This window comes from Episyrphus balteatus, chromosome 4 (genome assembly GCF_945859705.1).
Source record: "Episyrphus balteatus chromosome 4, idEpiBalt1.1, whole genome shotgun sequence".
NCBI lineage: Eukaryota > Metazoa > Arthropoda > Insecta > Diptera > Syrphidae > Episyrphus > Episyrphus balteatus.
In genome coordinates this window covers 20,929,164-20,953,907 of record NC_079137.1, presented here as the reverse complement: position 1 = coordinate 20,953,907, position 24,744 = coordinate 20,929,164, and the positions used below count along the sequence as shown (strand labels likewise).

Here is a 24,744-nt window from a genome sequence, read left to right as displayed (position 1 = left end):
TAACGACTCAAAATAGGGGATCAGATCTGGTTCTAGAGACCACTCAGCATAAGTTATGAGCAGTTGGTAGTGATATGAAAAAGATTAAGTCAATTCAGATTGGTTCTAACGCCTCATAAAATATCGATTTTCGTGAAATACGAGCCATCTTCAGAGCCTTCTCGATTTTTATTTTTCCATTGTCGAATAATAAAAAAGTATCAGAATATGTTCAGAAGAGCACAAGGCTCACTGAGTTGCACGCAGTGATCTGAAAGAAAAGTCCAAAAACGCTCCACTCTACTGTGGTGCGTGATCAGGTCAAACGGTAAAACATAATATTTACATGATATACATAGGTCATAAGATAGAGCACGGTAAATAGAAAAGGTTTAAATAGAATCATACAATAAATGAACATGTGTATACATAAATACATTAAAACATAATATTAAGCGAAAGTAACACTGTGGTTACATAAATGAAAGCCTACAAGACCGAAAAAACTATCGCCCGACAGAAAGTTTGTATTGCACAACTATTCTTAAACTATTATGTATATTAAATTCAAATGATTATATATGAGCTTGGTGCTGCAAAATGTGCTTTGATATTAGAGCATTGTGCTATGTCTGAAGTGCGTTCTTTTATTCGCCGATGTTAACTATTGTTAACAAATAACAATAGTTAACTTTCATCGTTCCTAAATGAGAAAAAAGTTACGAAATGTAACATCGTGACGTCACAACATCGTTCCTAAATCCAATGTTGAAGTGTCAAATAGTTACATTTTGTAACTTTTTCCAACTCAGCTCCTGAACTTAAGTTTCAATGTTAATCTGTCAAACACAACTAAATGGGGAAGAGAGGGGATGATGTGAGAAGAGAATTTTTTGTTTGTTTTTATATCTGAAATTATTGAATGCATATTCTTTTTTTCAATTTGCTTAGAATTCAATTTAAAAGAATTATTTCATTACAAAATTAATTCCTTCTTGGTTGTTCATTCATAAAATTGATCTCAATGTAACAAAATGTTACATTAGTCGCTCCTAAATCAAAGTTGAAATTGTCTAACAAAAACAAATACAACGATTTTATTGACACACCAACCAAAGTTAACTTTATTTAATAAAAGAACGGGCCACTGATAAGAAGATTTGTCCACTTAATTTAAGACGGCAGCCTTCCTGACAAAAAAATATGCAGAAATCCGCTTCATTTAATACAGAATCCATATGTTTTTAGTATGATTTTTTCTTATACTTTTATTTTTGTTGTGGTGTTCGGATCGTCTTGACTAGATTCTACATTAAAAAATACTTTTAGTTAATTTATTGCCTGCCTAGAATACGGGAAACTTATTTTCTTCGGTTACCTGAACGTGATTTTATTATGAAATATTTCAAAAATATGTACAAACGTATTATCTACTTATTCCGAAATTGACCCCTTTTCCACCTTATTTGACCGAACTCAATTTGTAAGATGGATAAGTCCGGCCACATTTTGTTTTCTCAAAACTGCAAATCTGTTTTTTTTTTTCGTGCATAACGTTAACGGCTAGAATAAACCACTAACAACCTTATACCCGTGTACGTAAATTGTTCTTTAATATCCACTTTCAATTTTATCAATTCCAACTGGAAAATTATAAATATTTCTACAATTTTTAAACCAAGAAAAAATTCGACCAAGTTGTAAAATACTCATAACATAAAAAATAAAAACACTACTTTAATCTTTGTACACAAACATACCTTTCTGAAAACTTATCAACGCGATACAAGAAAAGCATTAACTAAAAAATGTCAAAATATAAAAATCTATTTTCATTTTTGTATTTTTGTTTAAAATTTTTTTAATTTTCAAGTTTGTTATTTTCTTTTGTATGCAATTGTTCATAACATCTTTGCGAATGGAATTGATTTCATTAAAATATGTTTCACAGTTTTCATAAATATTTAAATAAAATAAGCCATTTTTTCAAAACAAATTAGGTAGTTTTATTTTTTGTTTATGTTTTGTTAAAGATATAAATTAAAACAAAAGAAAACAAATAAAAAACGCTGCAATATGATTTAAAACAAATATTGCTTTACTCATAATTTATTTTAAATTAAAACAACACAAAAAATCACGGAAAAAACAGTATACACAATACCAATGCCATATATGTACCTATAGTTTTTTTTTCAGAAAACAAAACTTTTTACAGTTTTGCATACCTAAAAAAAATATCTTAAACATTTTTAAAGCTTATAAGCTAAATACATGATTTTGTTAGCTTAGTGCATAAAATTAGTTTATTCGATAAAGATCGCTTTCGCACAAACAAAAATTACTACATTCTAGCGCTAATCATGCATAATTTACAGGCTTGATAACTTTAATTTATTTTGGTGCCTTTATTGATTATTTTCTAAGTGTTTTAAATCTTCGCAAGTTAAGAGTTGATTGCTTTCATGCTTACCAAACATTGCATGTTTTTTTATTTTGTCGTTGACTGGCATGGATTGCTGATAGGACAAAATGATGCGAATGGATTTTTTTATTAATTTTATGCTTACTGGTAGTTATGCAACAATTTTGTTCGTATTCGCACTGTATAGAATATTTTATTTGTATACCTACACGTTTTGAGAAAAAATCTAAAAAACAAACTAAATGGGAGAGCAGGAAATTATTGAAGAAAACTTGCAAATTCAAAGTTTTAATATTTCATTACTCAAAGATCCAGCTTTGTTAATATAATGTAGGTACATTAAGATGGTCCTTATATTGCTTTTCTCCGAAATTTCACGGTGGATGGACATCAATAAGTTCTAAATAGCGAAAAAAAAAATTCTCTAATTTTTGCGAATTTTTTATTTCAACTGCTTAGTCTCCCGGTACAATCTGGAAAACTCCATATAAATTTAGAAAATTACCTAAAAAAATCAAAGGAAATAGAAAAAATCATTGACTCCGGTATAAAAAAGGAGTCAAATAAAAACCTAAAAAACACAATTTTTCAAGCGGATTATTCTTGCTGAAACCTCCAGGAACAAAGCCTCATTTTTAGTTTTTATCGTCAATTTAGGTTAACCTTAAACATGTTCAGGATCACTGTCATTTTTGGATATCAAATTACACCAAACGGAAGGAATGGAAGACTAATGGAATTTTGTCATATAGGTACCATAGAAAAAATATGAAAATATGCACATCAAAATATTTTGGGTTAAAGGGTGAGCAGATTTTAATTTTTGAAATAAATTATAAATTGAAGAAAACTGACTATTTAGTGTGCAGATTTATGAAGCTTAAACCCAAAAAAAGGGGCTACTGCAAAAAAAAAAAACCTCTCTTCATAAACGAAAAATGTGGGGTTTGAATATTTGGTAAAACGAATACAAGGTCATATGGTTTCCAAAACTAGTAGTTTGGATTCGTTGGTACGTTGGTACTTGATTTTCATTTTTTTTTTTAATACTTGGATGCACTCTTTTAGTTCTTAAAATGTATTGTCGTTTTTCATAAATAAAAAAAAAAGAACAAAATTAATTTTTTCAAGAAAGCCCTTTATTTTTTGTTTTGTAATTAAACTTTTATGGTAAATTAATTTATTAAACATTGACCTTTCTCCTATTTTTTCTTTAAACATTGTGGATACAATAAAGTGATAAGGCATTGGATTAACCCTGAATTAAGGCTTGGCCACACCGGAGGGTATGCGGTAGCGGTACGGGTAGAGGCAACGGTACTTGTATGAAAAAAATTCCAAACTGACATATCAACGTTCAGATGTGGAATTTTTTTCATACAAATATCGTTACCGCTACCCGTACCTCTACCGCATACCCTCCGGTGTGGCCAAGCCTTTAATCCTTTTTTCATTAAAACACCTGAAAACTCACCTGTGAATTTTTCTTAATTTACCGAGGGCGTCCGGCGCGATGCGTCCTATTAGTTAGAGTCTTAAGGCAATAAAATCGTAATTTATTTTAGTCTTTCATTTACAAAAAGTGTTATGTTTTGGGTATTAGATTTAAATGGCAACTTTTATCTGGCCTTGCAAGGCCAGTTTGCTTGGTGCAATGACATTGCACCGAGTTTGCTTTTTGGCATTTTATGTTGTTAGGATAGATACCAGTTGATTAAACGAAGTTTGCAGCTGTGCTAACTGTGTGCTGCGCGAAAAACCGCGAACAGTTTTGACTTTTTTTTTGATTTTGGCTTTTATCTCTTAAAGGTGCTTATTATGTAAAAAGTCACTAGGAACCAGTAACAAAAAAAACTCCCTATAACCCTAGCGTAACTGTAGCTATACGTCCAAAAATGAAAGTATCCTACTTTAAAAGTTAGATATTTTCCCCACACAACTAGGTACCTACATAAAAAAATTGAAGTTTCTTAAAAATCGTATTTCGTATGTGTTTTCATTGAGATCACGATATGTCGTTCATATGAATGCATTTTGCGTTAGAAACAAGACCTACCTATATCCAAGTTTTTGGTATCAAATTAAAGGTCGATCATGTCAGGTAGTGTATTCATTCCTAATTTCCTATTATATATTATATGGTTTCTGTTTTGGTATACAGATAAAGAAACGCATTACTAATCTAGTTGATAAATCGTATAACCAAAGCTAGATTGAAAAGCTTATTAAATAAGCTTCAGTTCAATTCGCTCTTTTTCAATAATTTACCAGTTCTGAAAGCTCCCGTACAAACTTCAGCACGTTTTTTCTCGAAGCCTATATGCATGTTTTTTTTTCAACCTCATTCATCAACCAAACAAAAATGCTTTAAATATATTGTTCATCAAATCATTAAGAGTAAAATTTTTCTGCCAAACGTAAAAAACCTTTTCATAAAATTATCTTTCTTTTCCCACCAAAAATCCAAAACAACTACTATCAACAATCTCGTCCTCGCGCAACTTTATATAGGTCGTCGTAAATGCTCTGGTTCAAGCTATACCGTCCATCTTCAATGTGCTATTGGTGTGTCTAATATTTTGGCTTATTTTTGCCATTATGGGTGTACAGCTTTTTGCTGGAAAATATTTTAAGGTAATTTTAATAGTAGTCTAAAAATGAAATACAATTTTTTTTTCTTTTTTAATCACATATATTTATTTAACAGTGTGTGGATGACAACCATACCACAATAAGTCATGAAATCATTCCAAATCGAAATGCATGTGAAAATGAGAACTATACCTGGGAGAATTCAGCGATGAATTTCGATCATGTAGGTAATGCGTATTTGTGTCTCTTTCAAGTGGCGACATTCAAAGGATGGATTCAAATAATGAACGATGCAATTGATTCTCGAGAGGTAACAAAAAAGAACTTTCAAATATTCCTTTTTGATTTTTTTATATGGGTAAATTATTCAATAAAATAAAAATTATTCTTTCATAATTTTTAACCGTTTTTAACTGTTGCGCAAAAGGTTTTCTGTTATTTCCATCCCTCGTATTTAATGAGTTTTAATTTTATGGGGTATAATTTTTCAGTAAAACGCTTAGTTTAAGAAATATGTATTAAAGAAAAACTAAAAAGGAGAACTTCCACCAGCCCATCTCTTGTCCAAATCTTAGTGTCGGCACTTTGAGAGTGGCTGGAGATCGCCCCTCTCATTAAAAGCAATAATCCAATCTGACACGTTTTCTTGTGAGTCATTTTCAGTCCTCCTGGACTGTAATCTAAGTTGCCAGCCTGATAATACCTACATAATCAATTCCACTTTTCTTAATTTTAAGATCCCTGTTATGTTTCCTTATTTCTGTTTGCTTATAATACACCTAGTCCTTTATAGGTAAACAAATTTATGAAAGTGCGATCACTTTTAACACTCAGAAGTTTTTACCATCAGCCTATAACAAGATGTGTAGAATATTCTGTATACGAGCACGAGGGTTGTCCGATACGTACTTAGCCTCACCGCCCGTTGACGCTAGTATCGCAAGAAAGTTATGCTCTCTAGAAAACTCGCTTAGACGACTGCTGTCAAAATTTCGGCCAAAACGGACTCGCAGTTTTGTTTTGACCACGTGTAGAAGCCAGCTAATGGAAAAAGAATAATATCGTTCGGTGGCTCGATTCTTGATTCTGGAAGGAAAATCGCACAGCGAAATCAAAGAGCGCTTTGGAAGCTGTGTATGTCGACTCTTCTTTTTCGATTGCGACCGGGCATGGCACTACACAAGACGATACCTGCAGAACGTGTAACAAAGACGAAGAAACAGCAGAACAAATACTGTGTCACTGTAATTGCTTAATAAATACACGTCGACGTCACCTAGAAGGGTATTATCTTGAAGCGGAAAACATCGCCGCTAGTTTCTACGTGAACTTTAAAAAAGAAGAAATCAAAGGCCGCAGTGATAAGGCGAATTATTCCCACCTCACCCTAATCTAATCTAATCTAATCTAATCTTCAACGAGGTCGCAATCGGTTTTTGATGACCCCGGCGACCACTTCCACTTCCATGACAGAACACTGCTGCCCCATCCACCGTATTCTTCAAATTTGGACCCGTGTTTCCAAACTTGAAAAAATCACTTTCCGGCGAGAAATTGGTCGTATAAGGAGGTCAACGTCATAAATTGCAGACCTCGAGAAATCCTACTTTTCGGTTGAGTATCGCTAGATAAAGTGTATCGATCCAAAAGGAGATTATGTTTTCCTTTTGAGGGCTAAGTACTTATAGGACCAACTTCGTACTTGAGCAGATAGTATAGTATACAGACACCAGCAACCGTACGAGGCCCAACAATGGGCCGGTTAAAGTCTCGGTCTTCATTATGCGAGCACTTTTTTTGTCAGGAGTTTGGCACTCTGTTGTAACTGCTTGAGAAGATAGAAAGTATGAAAGTTAACTAATTTCAGTATTTTGAAGTTTTCAAAATTAGCTTAGGACACAGATCGCGATTAAACTTATCTTCCAAACAAACTAAGGAAAAAATATTTAAAAAAATTCCGCAATCACTTTGAGCCTTGTAGAGAAGTTCGAGTCGTGTGTAAATTTTGAACACGCATCTATCTATTTATAACTTTTTTTTAAGTGTAATTTTAATTAAGCGTGCGAAAATGATTTTATTTATTTTATTGAGACGACTTAATAGGTAGATACTAACATTAAATAATGTCATATCTTTAATATAAATTATATTCTATTGACTCAAAAATATTCTTAGATTTTGTATAAATATATTGCATTTAATTGATTCAAATGACTGTTAACAGCACAGTTTGACTTTGGCGAAAGGCTGCCATAATTTTATATTCCTTGAACTCAAAATTCAACCTACAGAGTAATGACGAAGATAAAATCTTTCATTTATTTTACCTGTAATGAAATATATTGGTATATTGATATCTGTGTGCAAAAGGCATAACAGCATAAGTCGACTCATGATAAAATTGAGTTTAAGTCGACTTATGATAAAATAAGTTTTAGAATGAGAAATATTAAGGGTTGGGGTCAAAATTCTGCCGGGGTCAAAATTCTTTTGTCAAAATTCTGCTTTCAAAATTCTGCTTTACAAAATTCTGCTTTCAAAATTCTGCTTTTCAAAATTCTGTTTTTCAAAATTCTGTTTTTCAAAATTCTGCTTTTCATAATTCTGCTTTTCAAAATTCTGCAAAAAATTAAAAAAGGGTTTGGAAAATGTTAAAAAGCGCGCGCTTTTTAACATTTCCCAAACCCTTTTTAACTTTTTGCAGAATTCTGTAAAATCATCTTTTCGAAAAATTATCTGCTTATTTGATTACTTACCTACATAATTTTTCATTTTTTAAATGCGAATTAATTTTTGTTTTGTTAATGAATTAATTTGAAAATATTAAGAAAAGGTTTTTCATATTAAACATTTCCGAAAATAACTAAAAATTTATTAATTTATCAAATAAAGATGAATATTCAAAAATTTGAATAAGAAAAGGAATATACAACATCGGTTCCAATTAGTATACATATTTTATTTGAAAGAAAGTCAGTATATGCATTTCAAAAAATATTTGCGACACTTAAATAAAAAAATTTAGGAAAGTACCAATGTTGAATTACATTAATGAGGTGTATTTTTCTTTAGCCAGCGTATATGCTATAAAAAAAAAAACAGAATTAGCAGAATTTTTTTGTTCAAACATAGTGCTGGCAGAATATTAAAAAGCAGAATTTTGAAAAACAGAATAGAAAAAAAGCAGAATTTTGAAAAACAGAATTTTCGCTGAAAAAGCAGAATTTTGAAGCCAGAATTTTGACCCGATCCCAAATATTAAATGTGGTTTATTTTGAAAAATATGGCAAAAACAAAAAAGGTATACCCTCTCACCCGGTTTTAACCTTTATTCTAAATCTTTTTTAGCCGAAGGAGATGAAAATGATTTTCATTTCAAAAGGGAAATTTTTTTCTTTTTAAATCTTAGAACCATTTCTCTTGTATGTAGACTAAAAACTAAAACATCTTGTTTTTACATTTTTTAGATAAAAAAATGTATAATTCATGTCATTTGAATCAAATCTAATTGCTATAAATATGAAAGGCTGAAACCGCGTTATTTTGAAAACAACAATTTTTCCACTTGATTTTATATTGTTTTTTGTTTTCTCTGTGTAAAAGTTGTTAAAAATTCTGTTCAGAATTTTAAATTCTGTTTTGTAGACTACCTACATATATTTTGTTTAATTTGGTTATATTAATATGTAAGCAGAAAGCCGTACCCAACTAGATTGCCAAACCAATGACATAAATCTTCAAATATTTAAAGGCGAATATTTTTTGAGAGGGGAATGGGGAAGAAGCTCGGGGAGGGAAATACTTACATCAAATTGTATTTTTATACCTAGACTTCAAGGAACAATAAAATGCAAATGAGTCAGTGATAATAATTTTTGTAATGTAATGAACATTCTTTCATTTAGATGAGTGTGCTATTAAATAATACATACATATTTCTTAAAGGAGAGTTATTTATGTTTGTTTTACACTGACAATAATTAAGTTTAATTTTCTTTTTGTATTTTATATTATATTAAAAAAATATTTCCTTGTAATTTCTGCAAAATCAAAATTTTTGTATGTTTTATCTACATAAAGTTTGTGCAACATAATTTCATATTGTCAATATGCTACGAACACATAATTTAAAATTCAAAAATTGTATTTAGAGCTTGTTTAACAATATCTGATTTTCTGATAAAACATGGAAAAAAAACATATAAACATCAAATGCAAGTTCTTAGTGACTTACCGCAAAAAAAATCAGATATTCTAAAACAGTCCCTTAGTAAGGCCGTGTGTGAATTGGGTTAAATATTTAGTAAAAGTTTTTGACACTATTGAGGTGAAAAAATAAATTTTCAGCTATACAAAATGTAGCCTGCTCTTTAGCTGTTTGAATTGGGATAAATTTTTGAGGTGGCTAAATAATTTGTTTAAGCTGCATAGCAAAAGAATTAATACTGTTAAAAATTTTATTAGCATACTTCCAAAACGCGTTGTTCTGTGAATTCTCATGCACTACCAATGTTTTTAAACATCAATAAAGTGAAATCTTTTAAATATAATTTTTTCATTGATACACACTCATAATGTTGTATTTGTTTCTCAATTGTGTGCCACGTAGTTCAGTGTTGTATGTTCTTCTCTCGTTCTTTCTTTCTTTGTCTTTCTGTGTTGTATTAATGTCTTGTGATGTATGAGCCAAATGGACTAAGATTCCCAAGCTGCAGTGTTTCCAGTCCGTAGATTTATCTTCGGATTAGTTTAATATGTAATGTAATGTAATGTAATGTAATGTAATGTAATGTAATGTAATGTAATGTAATGTAATGTAATGTAATGTAATGTAATGTAATGTAATGTAATGTAATGTAATGTAATGTAATGTAATGTAATGTAATGTAATGTAATGTAATGTAATGTAATGTAATGTAATGTAATGTAATGTAATGTAATGTAATGTAATGTAATGTAATGTAATGTAATGTAATGTAATGTAATGTAATGTAATGTAATGTAATGTAATGTAATGTAATGTAATGTAATGTAATGTAATGTAATGTAATGTAATGTAATGTAATGTAATGTAATGTAATGTAATGTAATGTAATGTAATGTAATGTAATGTAATGTAATGTAATGTAATGTAATGTAATGTAATGTAATGTAATGTAATGTAATGTAATGTAATGTAATGTAATGTAATGTAATGTAATGTAATGTAATGTAATGTAATGTAATGTAATGTAATGTAATGTAATGTAATGTAATGTAATGTAATGTAATGTAATGTAATGTAATGTAATGTAATGTAATGTAATGTAATGTAATGTAATGTAATGTAATGTAATGTAATGTAATGTAATGTAATGTAATGTAATGTAATGTAATGTAATGTAATGTAATGTAATGTAATGTAATGTAATGTAATGTAATGTAATGTAATGTAATGTAATGTAATGTAATGTAATGTAATGTAATGTAATGTAATGTAATGTAATGTAATGTAATGTAATGTAATGTAATGTAATGTAATGTAATGTAATGTAATGTAATGTAATGTAATGTAATGTAATGTAATGTAATGTAATGTAATGTAATGTAATGTAATGTAATGTAATGTAATGTAATGTAATGTAATGTAATGTAATGTAATGTAATGTAATGTAATGTAATGTAATGTAATGTAATGTAATGTAATGTAATGTAATGTAATGTAATGTAATGTAATGTAATGTAATGTAATGTAATGTAATGTAATGTAATGTAATGTAATGTAATGTAATGTAATGTAATGTAATGTAATGTAATGTAATGTAATGTAATGTAATGTAATGTAATGTAATGTAATGTAATGTAATGTAATGTAATGTAATGTAATGTAATGTAATGTAATGTAATGTAATGTAATGTAATGTAATGTAATGTAATGTAATGTAATGTAATGTAATGTAATGTAATGTAATGTAATGTAATGTAATGTAATGTAATGTAATGTAATGTAATGTAATGTAATGTAATGTAATGTAATGTAATGTAATGTAATGTAATGTAATGTAATGTAATGTAATGTAATGTAATGTAATGTAATGTAATGTAATGTAATGTAATGTAATGTAATGTAATGTAATGTAATGTAATGTAATGTAATGTAATGTAATGTAATGTAATGTAATGTAATGTAATGTAATGTAATGTAAAATACATAAATCCTTCTGTCAGGCTAAATTTTCGACAGCTCAAAATTTAACTTTTCACCTCAAAGTGTAAAAAATTTATCCTCGGCTAAATCTTTAACCCAATTCACACACGGCTTAAATTTGGGTTTAACTTTAGCATTTGAATTTGTTTTTGGTTTTAATATTAAGTAGCAATACATAAATTTTTCAAAAATCTTATTTTGTGATAAATTTACTAATCAAATTAATTTTTTCCCCATTTTCCTCCCTTTGAAATCCCATACAAAATAATCCCGCCTTTTCAAATTTTGAAATTTTTATAGGTGGATAAGCAGCCAATACGCGAAACAAATATCTACATGTATTTATATTTTGTGTTCTTCATTATATTTGGATCATTTTTCACATTGAATCTGTTCATTGGTGTTATCATCGATAATTTCAATGAACAAAAGAAAAAAGCAGGTGGATCATTAGAAATGTTCATGACAGAAGATCAGAAAAAGTACTATAATGCTATGAAAAAGATGGGCTCCAAAAAACCATTAAAAGCCATTCCTAGACCGAGGGTAAGGCTTAACCAAACACAAAACTATTTAAATTAGTGCAAAAAATTAGCAATCAAGTTTTTTAAATATGCTAAGATACACTAATAATAATAATGAAAATAATTACTTACAAAAAAAATGCTTAGAGAGTATTGCTTTTTTGATTACTGATTAATTAGTCTGTGCCAACCGTTTTTTGAAATGTCGTTATGTCGTATCGTGTAAAACCGACTCGCGACTTATCATTTCAATCGATAGATATTTTTAGCACTTAGTACTATCGATGGTTTGCTTAGTAGAAGAACCAAATTTCCAAAACGCGCATTTATATTAAACATATATACTAGTGTTTATACACAAAAATCTTTTTTGAAAAATATGTATACAGTACAAAAATTGCCCTAAATAATTAATTAAAAAAAAAATCCTTTTTATAGTATCGGTTTCGGTCTATGAAGTTTTTATTTAATATAATAACCTTTGGCACAGATACAAGATCTTAAATAAAAAATACAAAGATTTATATATCAAATATAATTTAAAATAAAAATTTTTTCTTCTTTAAAATTTTCTTACAGTGGCGTCCACAAGCAATAGTCTTTGAAATAGTCACAGATAAAAAATTCGATATAATTATAATGTTATTTATTGGTTTAAATATGTTTACAATGACACTCGATCGTTATGATGCTTCGACAACATATAACAATGTACTAGATTATCTAAATGCGATATTCGTAGTTATTTTCAGTGCCGAATGTCTATTAAAAATATTCGCTTTACGGTATCACTATTTTATTGAGCCATGGAATTTATTTGATGTAGTAGTTGTCATTTTATCCATCTTAGGTAAGTAAAAGCCGATTATATTTTCAAACTTGAAAACTTCTCTCTGTAATCGTGTTTTTCGTGTTGCTAAAACTACTATATATAATTTTACAAAAAAAATACAATTTTTTCAATAGTTTTCTATACCTTAATAAAATTTTATAAAGTAATTGTTGTGCTTCTATATATGAATTATATACAAATCCATATATACGTCCCCTTAATTATGTGTTAAATGTTTTATTTAAGCTTTTATATAGCTTAAATATTTTTAAAAAGTTCATATCATAAGAAAAGAAAAAAAAATAAGAAAAGCTTTTTTCACTTTCTCTCAACTTAGCTTTGAATATTTTTTTCTAAGCGTTTAAACAAAACTATAACTAAAAAATTATAGTTCAAGCTTAATTGATTTTTATATAATCAAAACATACAAATGATCCTAACAAGCTTTTCCCTTAACTGTTTATGCATACAAATATACAATTTTTAAATGTACCTACCTAACGTCCCACCTAGTAAATGTTAAATGTGTGTTTTATGTATTCCTATTTTTTTATGTAAACGGGTAAAAATGCTTCAACTGTGTGTTTTTATTATGATAAAAATTAGATATTTTTGAATGGACAAAATGTAGGTTAATTCAATTAAACCACCTTAATGTGAAAGTCCTATTAATTTGTTCTAAAAATATTAATCACACATCACTTTACTTTTCCACATCTTGATGTTGTGCTGTAATTTTCATTATTTATACATATGTGTGTCGTATTCTCTATTATCATGATAAATATATTATATGATAAATATATACATATCTAACCAAAAACCCTTAACTTAAAGATTCTCCTCCACTTTAGTGAAAGGGATCAAAATGGCCAGCGTCACTCAACAAAAGCTGTGGTTGTTTTGAATTGTTATACATTTATACATAATATGTAAGTGTACAGTACATTGTACATACTATGCCAAATGTATACTGTTGTACGAAATGGTTAAATTTTGTATACATCTATAGCTTTTCGCAATTTTTTTATTTTTCTTGTACACTGTTAAAAGTTTTGGTGTAGATTCTACGAAAATTTGGGTTACATATAAGGCAACACCAAAATTTTATTTAAATTTAAAACTTTGATTGTATTACATATTTAAGTCTAATACAAAATTTATGAACGTTTTCCTAAGTTTCAGTTTGTTATAATGATACTTCTTTCTTTTTTATTATTTTAAGTTGTTTCTTTCTTACTTCTTTAAAATGAAACAAAACATTTTTGAAAGTGATTACTGATTACTCATCATAAATATAAAAACGGTTATATTAGGCGTGTTTTTTTGGCACAACTATCCGTATCTGCAGTGGGAGCTTTCATGTATCACAAATACAACACCCAGCTGCGGATAAAACTAAAACTTAAATCTGGCTGCGGATAAGAAATTGACATTTTTTTCGAGTATCGATACTCGATCGGAGAAAATTTCGGATAATCGGATAAATCAAGAGTCTCGAAGCTATGTTCGCAGAGTGCAATCTGCAACGCACTTAAATTGCGTTCTTTTATTTAAGTTTATTTTGAATTAATATTGGAACGCACACATAAAATTATTTCTACATTTCATTTATATACATATTTACCGTTGATGGAAACTTAACCTACTCTAATCTTTAAATGCTTTTTAGTGAAATAAAATCAAGTAACAAGTCGCACATAATTGTTGTACGGTGTTTAATATTTTTCTTCTGTAATGTCGTTTTCTATTTGCGAGATTTAAGGTATAACTACAACGGCCACTTTTTGCAAAAAGTGGGATTTATAAAAGTAATTTTTTTTCTTTCTAGCGCCATTTATATCTGAAAAAATAAACTAAAAAAATTGTTTTTGACATCAAGAAATAGGTTGTCTGCATCATTGCTTTTAATTTTGGTGTGTAGAAACTGGCACAAAATGAGCTTGAAAATGTTCACTTTTTTCAAATTTGTGAATCTGACAGCTAGTGAGGTAAAGTGAGGAAAAAGTGGAAAATCTCAGAGTTCATGATCTATTTGAGGCTTGAGATTCAAAAATATGGATTCGAGATTCAAAAATCTGAATCTCGATTTTTATCAAGATTCACACATAGGTACAAGCACTTCAAACACACTTCTCTGTTTGACATTTGCTGAACATCTGTTATTGTTTTATTTTAAAAAAGTTAAGTTTATATGAACACATTACGCGAACAATTAGATACAAAACTAGATTTCATCTACTATTTATCAGAAAAAATCTGAGATTTTTCACACAAATTTCAAAAGCAATAAATTAAAAAACGACATAAGTTAAATATTTATATATTAAATTAAAAACAATGATTCAGAAAACTTATTTCTAGAGGTCAAACAAATTTTTTTAGTTTTTTTTTTCACATATAAATGGCCCTAGAAAGAAAAAAAATGTATTTTGTAAATTTCAGACTTTTTGCAAAAAATGGCTATTGTAGTTAAGTAAAATTAAAAATTTATAGGTACAAATATTGTTAAAATTAAAACAAGTCTTCCACATTTCACATACGAATTTCAATTTCGATCTTTCGACCCTGAATATAAACGGGCCACTTATAAAACTTCAATTTCATGAACGACGACTGGCCCCAAATCTACGAACATACCCCAATATGTCAAAAACTTATCCGAAAGCAAAATCAAAATAAAAAATCAAACTTTGAACAAATGCAGATGGATGTACAAATAGAAAATCAGGAAAATCCATTTTTAGCAATTTATTTTGGTCTGTTTTATTTCTAACGTTTCAAAAAAAATTATTTATGCGTAAAAACTACTCAAAAAGTAATCTTTTTGTATTATTATCTGACAGCTAGACAGCTGCGGATGGGCAACTGCGGATACGTTTTTTTGGGAAATCGAATTTGGCTGCAGATAGCGATTCCAAAAAAACACGCCTATTATTACCTATCTCTATTATTATTTTTTTATTATACCTACCAAAAATAAATGAATTCTATCGATTTGTTTCTTAAGTAACAACTGCTATACCAGTCGAACATTGGTTATACAAAAATATTTTAACTTTTCCTTTAAGCAAAGTAGAAAAAATATTTGCTTGCTTATTTGCCAATTACCTTTTTAAAAGATAAAATAAGGATTGGCCCACAATAATAAATGTTAAGGCTGGGTGTACCCATGCGCGTAGGAAGAGGGGTCCTGGGTGGGCCAGGCCCACCCTAGAAAATCAATGGCCCACCCTAGAAAAACCGACAGTTCTACGGAACCTTTAGTCTGGTATTAGCTCCCACTAACATTTTTTTTTTAATATCGCTTGCTGAGAATTATAATGCTGTATGAATGTTTAATAATTTAATTAATTTTTAAAATAAAATTAATTTTTCAATTAAATTTAATTTTTTACAAAATTAAGATTTTTGGACGTCAAATATCTTTTAAACGGTTAGATAAACGAAAATTGTGTCCAAGGCCTTTTTTGTAGAGCGTTCAATTTCATACAAGAATATGTAAAGAAAACTGCTAAAAAGCCGATTTATAAAAACATGATTTTTTTTAGTAAAAGGATAATATAAAAAATGGAAAATTGCAAAGCGAAGGACCTTTCCATTAATACCAAGATTTCATATTTGGTGAGTATATTCTAGAGATGTCTGGCAATCTATCGGAGTATAAAATCAAAAAAAAAAAAATTCGATTTTTTTGAACCAGCCTTGTGTTTATGTATATTTTTCTTAGTCAGCGATATGTATAAATACCCCGTTTATATGAGCAGTCTAAAAGGTCGAATTCAATAATTAGCTTTTTCAATTTAGGCCGTGTGTGAATTGCGTTAAATAGTAAACAACATGTACAATTCTTGACACTATTGAGGTTAATAAAAAATTTTCAGCTGTTAAAAATTTATTGGGTTAAATTTGAGTTAAATTTTTTTTGCTGATGCTTTTTTTTTTCTTTATTTAAAAGGAGTATCATGGCAGAAAAAAGGCATACAAAATTCTAAAAATAATCCATACAGCTGAAATTTTTTTTATTAACCTCAAAGTGTCAAAAATTTTACACGGTGTTAACTATTTAACGCAATTCACACACGGCCTTAGACCGTGTGTGAATCGGGTTAAATACTAAGCCGAGAATATATTTTTGATATTGATTAAAATTATGAGGAAAAATTTATATTTTTCAATATATTTCATTTTATTGATGATGAAAAAAATTGTTAGTTACCCATTAATGGCAACTCAAAAATAAAATTCACATGACAACGCGTGTTGGAAGTTTGTAAATTGTTAATATTTATACTTTTTTTTTAAATCATTATTTCTTTCGATTTGCAGAAAAAATATTTATCTACGTTAAAAATGTATCCGAATTCACACAGCTAAATTGAGCCAAAGATAATGTTTTATTCACCATACATTCAAATGTCAAAAATGTATCCTCTGCTAAATATTTAACATATGGCTTTAGAGTCACATAGTCACCCGCATACAACAACTTTTATTTACAAATTTTTATTTTTATATGTACATACACTTCTGGCTTAAGTTTCAAGAGCACCTTAAACAAAAAAATAAAGCAAATAAAATTGAAAACTTGGTAAGGTCAGTTTTTAAAGCCAATCGCTGTCATAAATTGCGACTGAATTCAACTTTTGTGTAGCTCAAAATAAAAGTGATGTAACTCCATCCAATTGCATTTCGATATATCAAGCTTTTAAAAATCGGAATACTATATTACACTACACAATATAAAAAGAAAAACCAGTAACTTTTTATATTGAAAGATATTAACAAAATACGAAACCATTGAGCAAAAAACACACATTAAAAAAAAAAAAAAATGAGTTACACCACTATTATTTTAAAAAACACATTTACCGATCGAATATATTATTAAAAATAAACTTTTGGCAAATTTTAAGTTATTAAAAACAACAGAGAGTGGCAAATTATTTGCCAATTAAAGGCGAAAATTAAATAAAATGCACGACTGTGTCACGTAGTTGCTGTAAACTAACACTTATGTTAGTTTACAGATTTAAATTTCAAAGAAATTTTGTTGATGTTGGGGAAGAGCCGACATTCAGGGCAAAGTTTTGTTAAATAATTTTTTTTGTTATTAGACTTTTTTGAGAAAAACTAAAAATGCAGTTTTACGCCTGCAAAGTTTAATCAAAATCGTTAGAGCCGTTTCAAGTTCAAGTTATTTGGTATAACTTGAAGAATTTGTATGGGGGTAATTAAGGTAGAAAAAGAACAAAAAAAAAACAACTTTCAGAATTCTATAAAAATCATCTGTACCAAATTTGAAGAAAATCAGTCCACTGGTTTATGGCTGTGGAAATGTGTACAGATGGACGTACAGACGCACGGACAGAATTCCTAGATCCACTTTTTCTTAATTCTCCACCATCGTAATGTTGGTTTTGATTAACACCTCGACACGAAACCAATACTTGCCTTATATAGACCGAGTAAAAACAAATTGCACACTCATGGTTATGGCTTCAGGTCGATGATAACATCTGGCCCACCCTAGATGAAATCTCTAGCTACGCCCATGGGTGTACCTCCACATAAACGACTCAACGTTTATAAATTGGTTGATAACTTTCACATTTGTAAAGATAATTGAATGAAATTTCATTGTTTAGTTAATAAACAGATAGGTCGTACAAAAAAAAAACGACCAAAATTATCGCTTTTTAAACTCTCTAAATTACAATTGCTCAAACTTAGAAATTATCAGGTCAAAATATTTTAAGCCTTGTTTATTAACTAAATAATAAAGTTTATTTCATTCAAATGTGAAAGTAATCCACCAATTTATGAACGTTGAGAGGTTTATATGGTGGTACAGGGTACACCCAGCCTTAACATTTAATATACAACATAATATTGGATGATTTTCGCAGCCCAGTTAGTTTGCAACGCAAGTTCGAAAACGTTCCAAAATTTTTGATAAGGTTGCATTGTGCCAACGAGACCGAAAAGCTCAATTGTTGATTGAACTGAATTCATAAAGATGTACAAGTTAAGAACTAGCTGTTCCGATCTTATGCCCAATCTTAAACATATTAAACAAATATTTTTTTCTACTTTGTATTAAAAAAAGATAAAATATTTTTTTATAACCAATCAATGTTCGACTGTTATAACTTATTTTTTATTGTAATGTATTAAAAGAATTATTGTAAAATATGACAAAAAATCGATAGAATTCATTAATTTTTGGCGTACTTAAAAAAAAATTTAAAGGCGAACCCCAAATGTGGAGTCGTAGTGAATGAATACAATAAGTATAAAACCGTCGCGTCGCACATAGGAGTATTTGCATCGAAAACCTGGCCAAAATTATTTTTCGTTGCTTTTGTTATTATTTTGGTTTAAAATTGATATTCATGCAATAAAATACAATATATAGTAACTTTTTGTATAATTTAACATATAATTTTATAAAAATGAATGCCAAAAAAGCATATAAGGGCACTTTTATTGTAATTAAGGTAGAATTAATCGGTTGATTCTACCCATGAATCTTCATCAAATGAATCTTCACTATCTTCGACTTCACCCAAAGACATCAAACTCTCATTGGCTGGAATGGGTTCCTCTGCAAGAAGTTCTAGGGTCTCCTTAGAAAATGAGCGTTTTGTACAGGATGGTGGCTTTCTGAGACAACTTAAGAGTGGATCAGAAGTTAGAAGCAATCTGTTGAGGACATCGATATTGCAATCGGTTCTAGCGAACTTTCTTGCATAATTAAGACGGTATAATCTGTAGGGTAAAATTTTATAATACCAACCTTAGTTGTTCAAAAGTAAACTTACCGGAAATGCTTACTTCTAGCTTCTGATGCTTCTTCTGATAGTTGACCAATAGGAAGCAAAGCCTTTTCTATGACTTCAGATCCATGCATTAAAATTGTATGCATGATTGGAGTCATAGGGTACCATGAATACAAATCGACATAAAGCCTAGCTGTATATAGCGTACAACCCAAATTTGCTAGTATCAATTTTGAATTCACTAGAAATGGCCTCCAAAATGATTTTAAAGCGGAAAATTAACTGAAAATCGATCCCCGTTATTTCAGCAGCAAGTTCCGGATGATTAAAAAATCTTCGACTAGTATTGCCGTCATTTGTGTTGCCAAAACCAGCTCGAGGAAAATCCACAATAAGGCTAAATTTTTCCCTAAATTCGCCCTGAATTTGAATTTTTCGAATTTTACACACCTCTTTGTCATCCTGTGTTCGTAACTGCCATTTTTTTATTGGGAGCTTATACGCTATATGCAAAAGGCTTTCAAAAAGTCTGATTCGGTCATGTAAGATTGACAACCCAAACTCAAAAGGTTTCTCATTAATTATGTTGGGTACAGTTAACTTGTTAAAATCTTTTGATGTCAATCCGCAAATGTAGCACTTCTGCGTTGATGTTGTTTCAGTAACGGCATTACATATTTTCCCATCAACCATAGTAAAAATCAAGTTATGCTTTACTTCTATGTTGGTCATTGTAGTTTTGACTAGTGAATCGATTTTAGACTGAACATAGTTTATTTCGCTTTTTGTATTGACAACTTTTCTTCTTTTTCCTTCAGTTTATCGTTATATGCTTGTCTATACTTCTGCGCTCTTTGTGGTGTTTTTAAAAATTCTGTCATTACTTTTGAAGCAACATTCTTCCCAGACTCTCTTAATTTCATCGGAGTTGCAAACGCTAGTTCTTCAGTTTGAAAACTTTCCCTAATACTCTCGGTTTTTCTCCTTTTACTTCTATCGCTTGGTTCTAAAAATGATTTTTCAGGTCTTCCTGGCCTGGTAGTTGTGATTGGAATTGAAAAAGTTCCTTCAAGCCATGATTTATTATTTTCTAAGAATGAGTTTTTTTTTCTCTTTGAATCTAACCATTTCCGCTTTAGATCGCATAACAATTTTGCTAGTCTTGGCTTAAAAACTGCAAGTTGTTCTGTTGAACAACAAGAAGTAGAACTTAATAAAAAAAATTTTAAATAATTGATTTTCTCATTTTTATCCCCTTGGCAGTTCTCTTCCATCATGTCAAATAAATATTGTTTTGTAACAACTCTGGAACCTGATGATATTAATGCAAAATATTACTATTTATTTCCAATTCATATACATATTTCATACATAAATAAACAAACAAATTGTGCACTCACGACACATTCTTATTAAAAACATAGATTAATGTACCACTTCAACCTTCAACTTCGAAATTATTTTGCTCCCACTGTTTTTTCCCCATACATTACAAACAATTCTTTTGTTTTTCTTTTAACCATAATCGATCACAATAAAAAAAAAAATAAACAAATAAGTAAGCATCTACTCGTACTAATGTTCAATAAAAAAAACGTTGCATACTTTTAGTGCTTTTTATGCGAGAGTGAAAAACTAATTGACCCCCAGTTCTCCAAAGAGCGCCTAATTTTGATTGAATTAATTAAAAGAATACATATACTAACTACTAAACTTCAATTCACTGCAGAATAGCAGGGTATACTATAACAAAGTCATTAAAAAGAAAAGAATTACTTAACAAAAACATCAGGATTTGATACAATAGTTCTAAACCCGAAATGACATAAAAACACGGTTTAATATTTCCAAAATTAAATGAAAATGGTTAATATATACCTGAAGCAGAATTCTCCATTAAAATTTTTTTATATTTCTTTCACAACACTTCGATATCACTTATTGAATAACACTTACCAAAGCTGCTCGCATTACAAAAAAAACGCAGTGGAAAAAACAGTTAACTTTGAACTCATTTTACAACAAGACATGATCACCAAAAAAAAAAAAAAAAGGTATATCATATTGACCCATGTATATTTAGCATCCGCTAGGCCAAGCTTTTAGTTGTCAATTTTACTTTTCAGAAAATCGACTTATGACCAGGTTTTCGATGCAAATACTCCTATGTGCGTCGGTCAGATTAATGTAATAAAATAAAATATAATAAAACAGCAGTTAATATAAATTTTATACAATGTGTTTTTTTTTTTTTTTTTTTAATATTAGCCCTGTTCCATTGGGAGGTGGCAAAGTACTACTAGTAGTTTACTAGCGATTTTCAATTAAACGCACTTTCAACGAATTCAATACAAATCGTATCTACTCGGGAAGAAGAGCATGAGTAGATGATAGTACTAGATTAACCAAAACAACTACTAGTAGTAAACTACCACCTCCAATGGAACGGGGCTATTAATAAACGAAGAGATAGATTTTATTAAACGAAAAGATAGATCAAAAACTTTCTATTACGATTCTCTTATATAGCTTAGAGCTAAACTAACAAATTTGTACAAATTTTCCAAACTTTTTGCCCCATTTAGAATTGTTTTTTTTTTTCCAAAAATACCTCGTCTAATTTCTTGGAGAATCGGGCATGATCATAGAAAGTGAGCCACGTTTTCTCTAGCGCGCAAAAAAAATCTCAATCGTATGAAATCTCCAAAAATTGTTTGACCCCATGAGTGAAATCGCCATGGGGAAAGGCACCCAAAGAACAAAATCTCCAATAAATAATTCTTTCTCCCACATTCTCCAAATCCCCAAAAATCGCCAAAAATTATAATGTTTTTGTTAAGTTTTTTTTTGCGGTTCACTCTTGAATTTTATCTTTGCATTTTAATTGTATCAGACTGCTTTTGTTGTTTTGCGATTATCTATGTTTATGTAAGAATACATACTTTCATATATTTAGAGGTAAGACTCATACATATTCTTGTTTTTATTGTTAAAACTATGAATGGAAAAGGCCAATCAAAATAATGTAAAACATGAAAACATAAAAAATTGTTATATCAATTTTTTAAGAAGATTTTCAATATTTAAAAGTATCAATATGAAGCACATTAGATCCTTTCAAAATTTCAGATGCGCAAATGCGATTGATACACAAGACACAACTTGCACATCTGAAATTTTGGGATTTTCTCTCGGAGATTTTTTTTTTTGAAGAGTTTTCCCTGGAGATTTTGTTTTTACCCTGGTCTGTATTGGGGGTTCGCATTTGGGGATTATGTTTGTGTTTGACCAATTCTTTTTAAATTCGTATTTATTATGTAATATTAGGCTCTTTTGGTCTTTTTTTTTTTGGAATGCGAATAAATAAAAAACAAACTTATTTCATTATTTTACCCAACGTTTCGTAAGAATTCTTACCTTCTTCAGAGGGTCAATTTTCGTTCTGTGAAGCTGTGAAGTGATAAAAATAATATCATTTCAGTTTTCACAGCGTTTTTTCATTTGATCACTTCACAGGCAACCCTAAAGGCTTGATCACACTGGAGGGTATGCGGTAGCGGTACGGGTAGCGGTGAGGGTACCTACTTGTATGAAAAAAATTCCAAACTGACACATCAACGTTAAGGTGTGGAATTTTTTTAGTACAAATATCGTTACCGCTATACCGCATACCCTTTGTTCAAAAATAAATAATTTAACTTTCTTACACTTGTACAGCATAGCTTGCTGTAGCACTTTAACATCAATCAAGTACTTGAAATTAAGCTGTGATATAAATGTCTTCTCTCGTCTAGTTTAATAATTTTGTTTGGCTTGTTTTATTTTATACCTACTATATTTGTTATTTATTTTAAATTTGTGTGAGTGCTGTCGAGAAGATGCAATACGGAGTAGTTACATATGTAGTATGATTTAGTAGAGGTGTAAGAAAATTAAATTATTTATATGTTCGAGGTTCGAGCTTCGAGCCCAACGGTCGGCTCAGAAGTTTTTTCTAAAATCGCCAGCTTAAGGCCCATTTCACACATAACCGAGACCGGCTATCCGGCCCGGATACACGGTTTTGTGAAAAAATGAGTATCCTTTCACACACACCCGGCAGCCGGTCGGCTGCAGCTGCAGAACAAGGGAAGAAACAAGAATTTTTCTTGTAGGTTTCACTTCGACTTGATCTTGATATACCTAAACAGAAAATAAAAAAAACAACCCCTATCTTACCTCACAATACGAACTGACATCAAAATATAAAAAAACAAAACAACCCTTTTCTTGACTACAGCACATGAGAAGAAAACCAAAACGGCAGCTAAGTTGAAGCAAAGATTATAGAATATAGATATAGTATTCTATAAAGATATAGTATTCTATAATCTTTGGTTGAAGCAAAGACAAGAGAAATATATATTTCTCCTGCCTGTCGCACACAGGTAAATTTTCCCAAAAACATGGCCAAAATTATTTTTTGTGTTTATTCAATTTATTATTGCATGATTATATCAAAATAAGATAATTTCCATAAAATTCACCATTTTTAAGTAAATTTACACGAAAATTCACAAAAAAGAAGCAAAAAATGAAAAAAGTCGTTTTTTTTTTACTTTACGCCATAGGGTTTCTTTCATTTGACATTTAATAATACAATATTTGAATGTATATTGAATGTATTCAATAGATTGAAAAAAAAAAACAGTTGAACAGTCGTTATTATAAATAAATAAATAATGCAGGCATAGATAACAACTATATACATAAATAAACATGAGTGTGAGTTTGTATGTGTGTATATCATTCAATGACTTGTGAGTTGTGAAACTGTTACTATAAGTCTGCTTGCTCGATCTCTGGTTCTATTAGAAACTGAAGTATTTCAGAGGGAAACGCATTTTTTGTTTTAGGATTTAGTTTTCTCAAACCACTTATTAATGGGTCAGAAGAGACCAAGAGATTATAAAACACATCTTCCATATTTTGCTGCCTCGAAAATTTTCTTGGGAAACTTTCTCGAAACGCTTTATATCTTTGTTTCGTGATTCTTGGGCTTCTTCGCCGAGCTGTCCAATGAATGAATAAATTTTATTGAGGCTTAAGTTTGGATACATATGGTTATTATGAAACTAAGTTAATTTTCCTTCAACAACTATTGAAAGTGCTTCTTCTGCTGTATATGGAATAATTTTCTGGTCAATTTTTTTCAAAGCTTTTGATATTTTTCAGCACGTGAAGGAGTTGAAAATATTATATTTTTCATTACATTTGATGAACAAGTTTCCCTTTTTCTCGCAGTTGCATGGCACAGCATAGCTTAATTCTTCGGCATTATAGTTAGAACGTAAATCTTCTGTTTTACGTCTCTTTGACCTTTCGCTTAGGTCTGAAAAATCCATTTGAGGCCGTCGAACAAAGCCATGGGCTCAGCATGGAAA

At 29.7% G+C, this 24,744-nt stretch overlaps 1 protein-coding gene across 50 annotated transcripts in view; it reads left to right on the top strand.

Annotated features, from left to right (window-relative positions):
• LOC129918435 (sodium channel protein para) overlaps positions 1-24,744 on the top strand; it is a 559,170-nt gene that overhangs the window by 512,756 nt on the left and 21,670 nt on the right. For all 50 annotated transcript variants that reach the window (XM_055998972.1, XM_055998988.1, XM_055998970.1 and 47 more), the window contains 4 exons: positions 4,916-5,038; positions 5,112-5,306; positions 11,484-11,729; positions 12,287-12,557. In XM_055998972.1, coding sequence (XP_055854947.1) covers positions 4,916-5,038; positions 5,112-5,306; positions 11,484-11,729; positions 12,287-12,557 — 835 coding nt within the window. The remainder of the gene's footprint in view (positions 1-4,915; positions 5,039-5,111; positions 5,307-11,483; positions 11,730-12,286; positions 12,558-24,744) is intronic.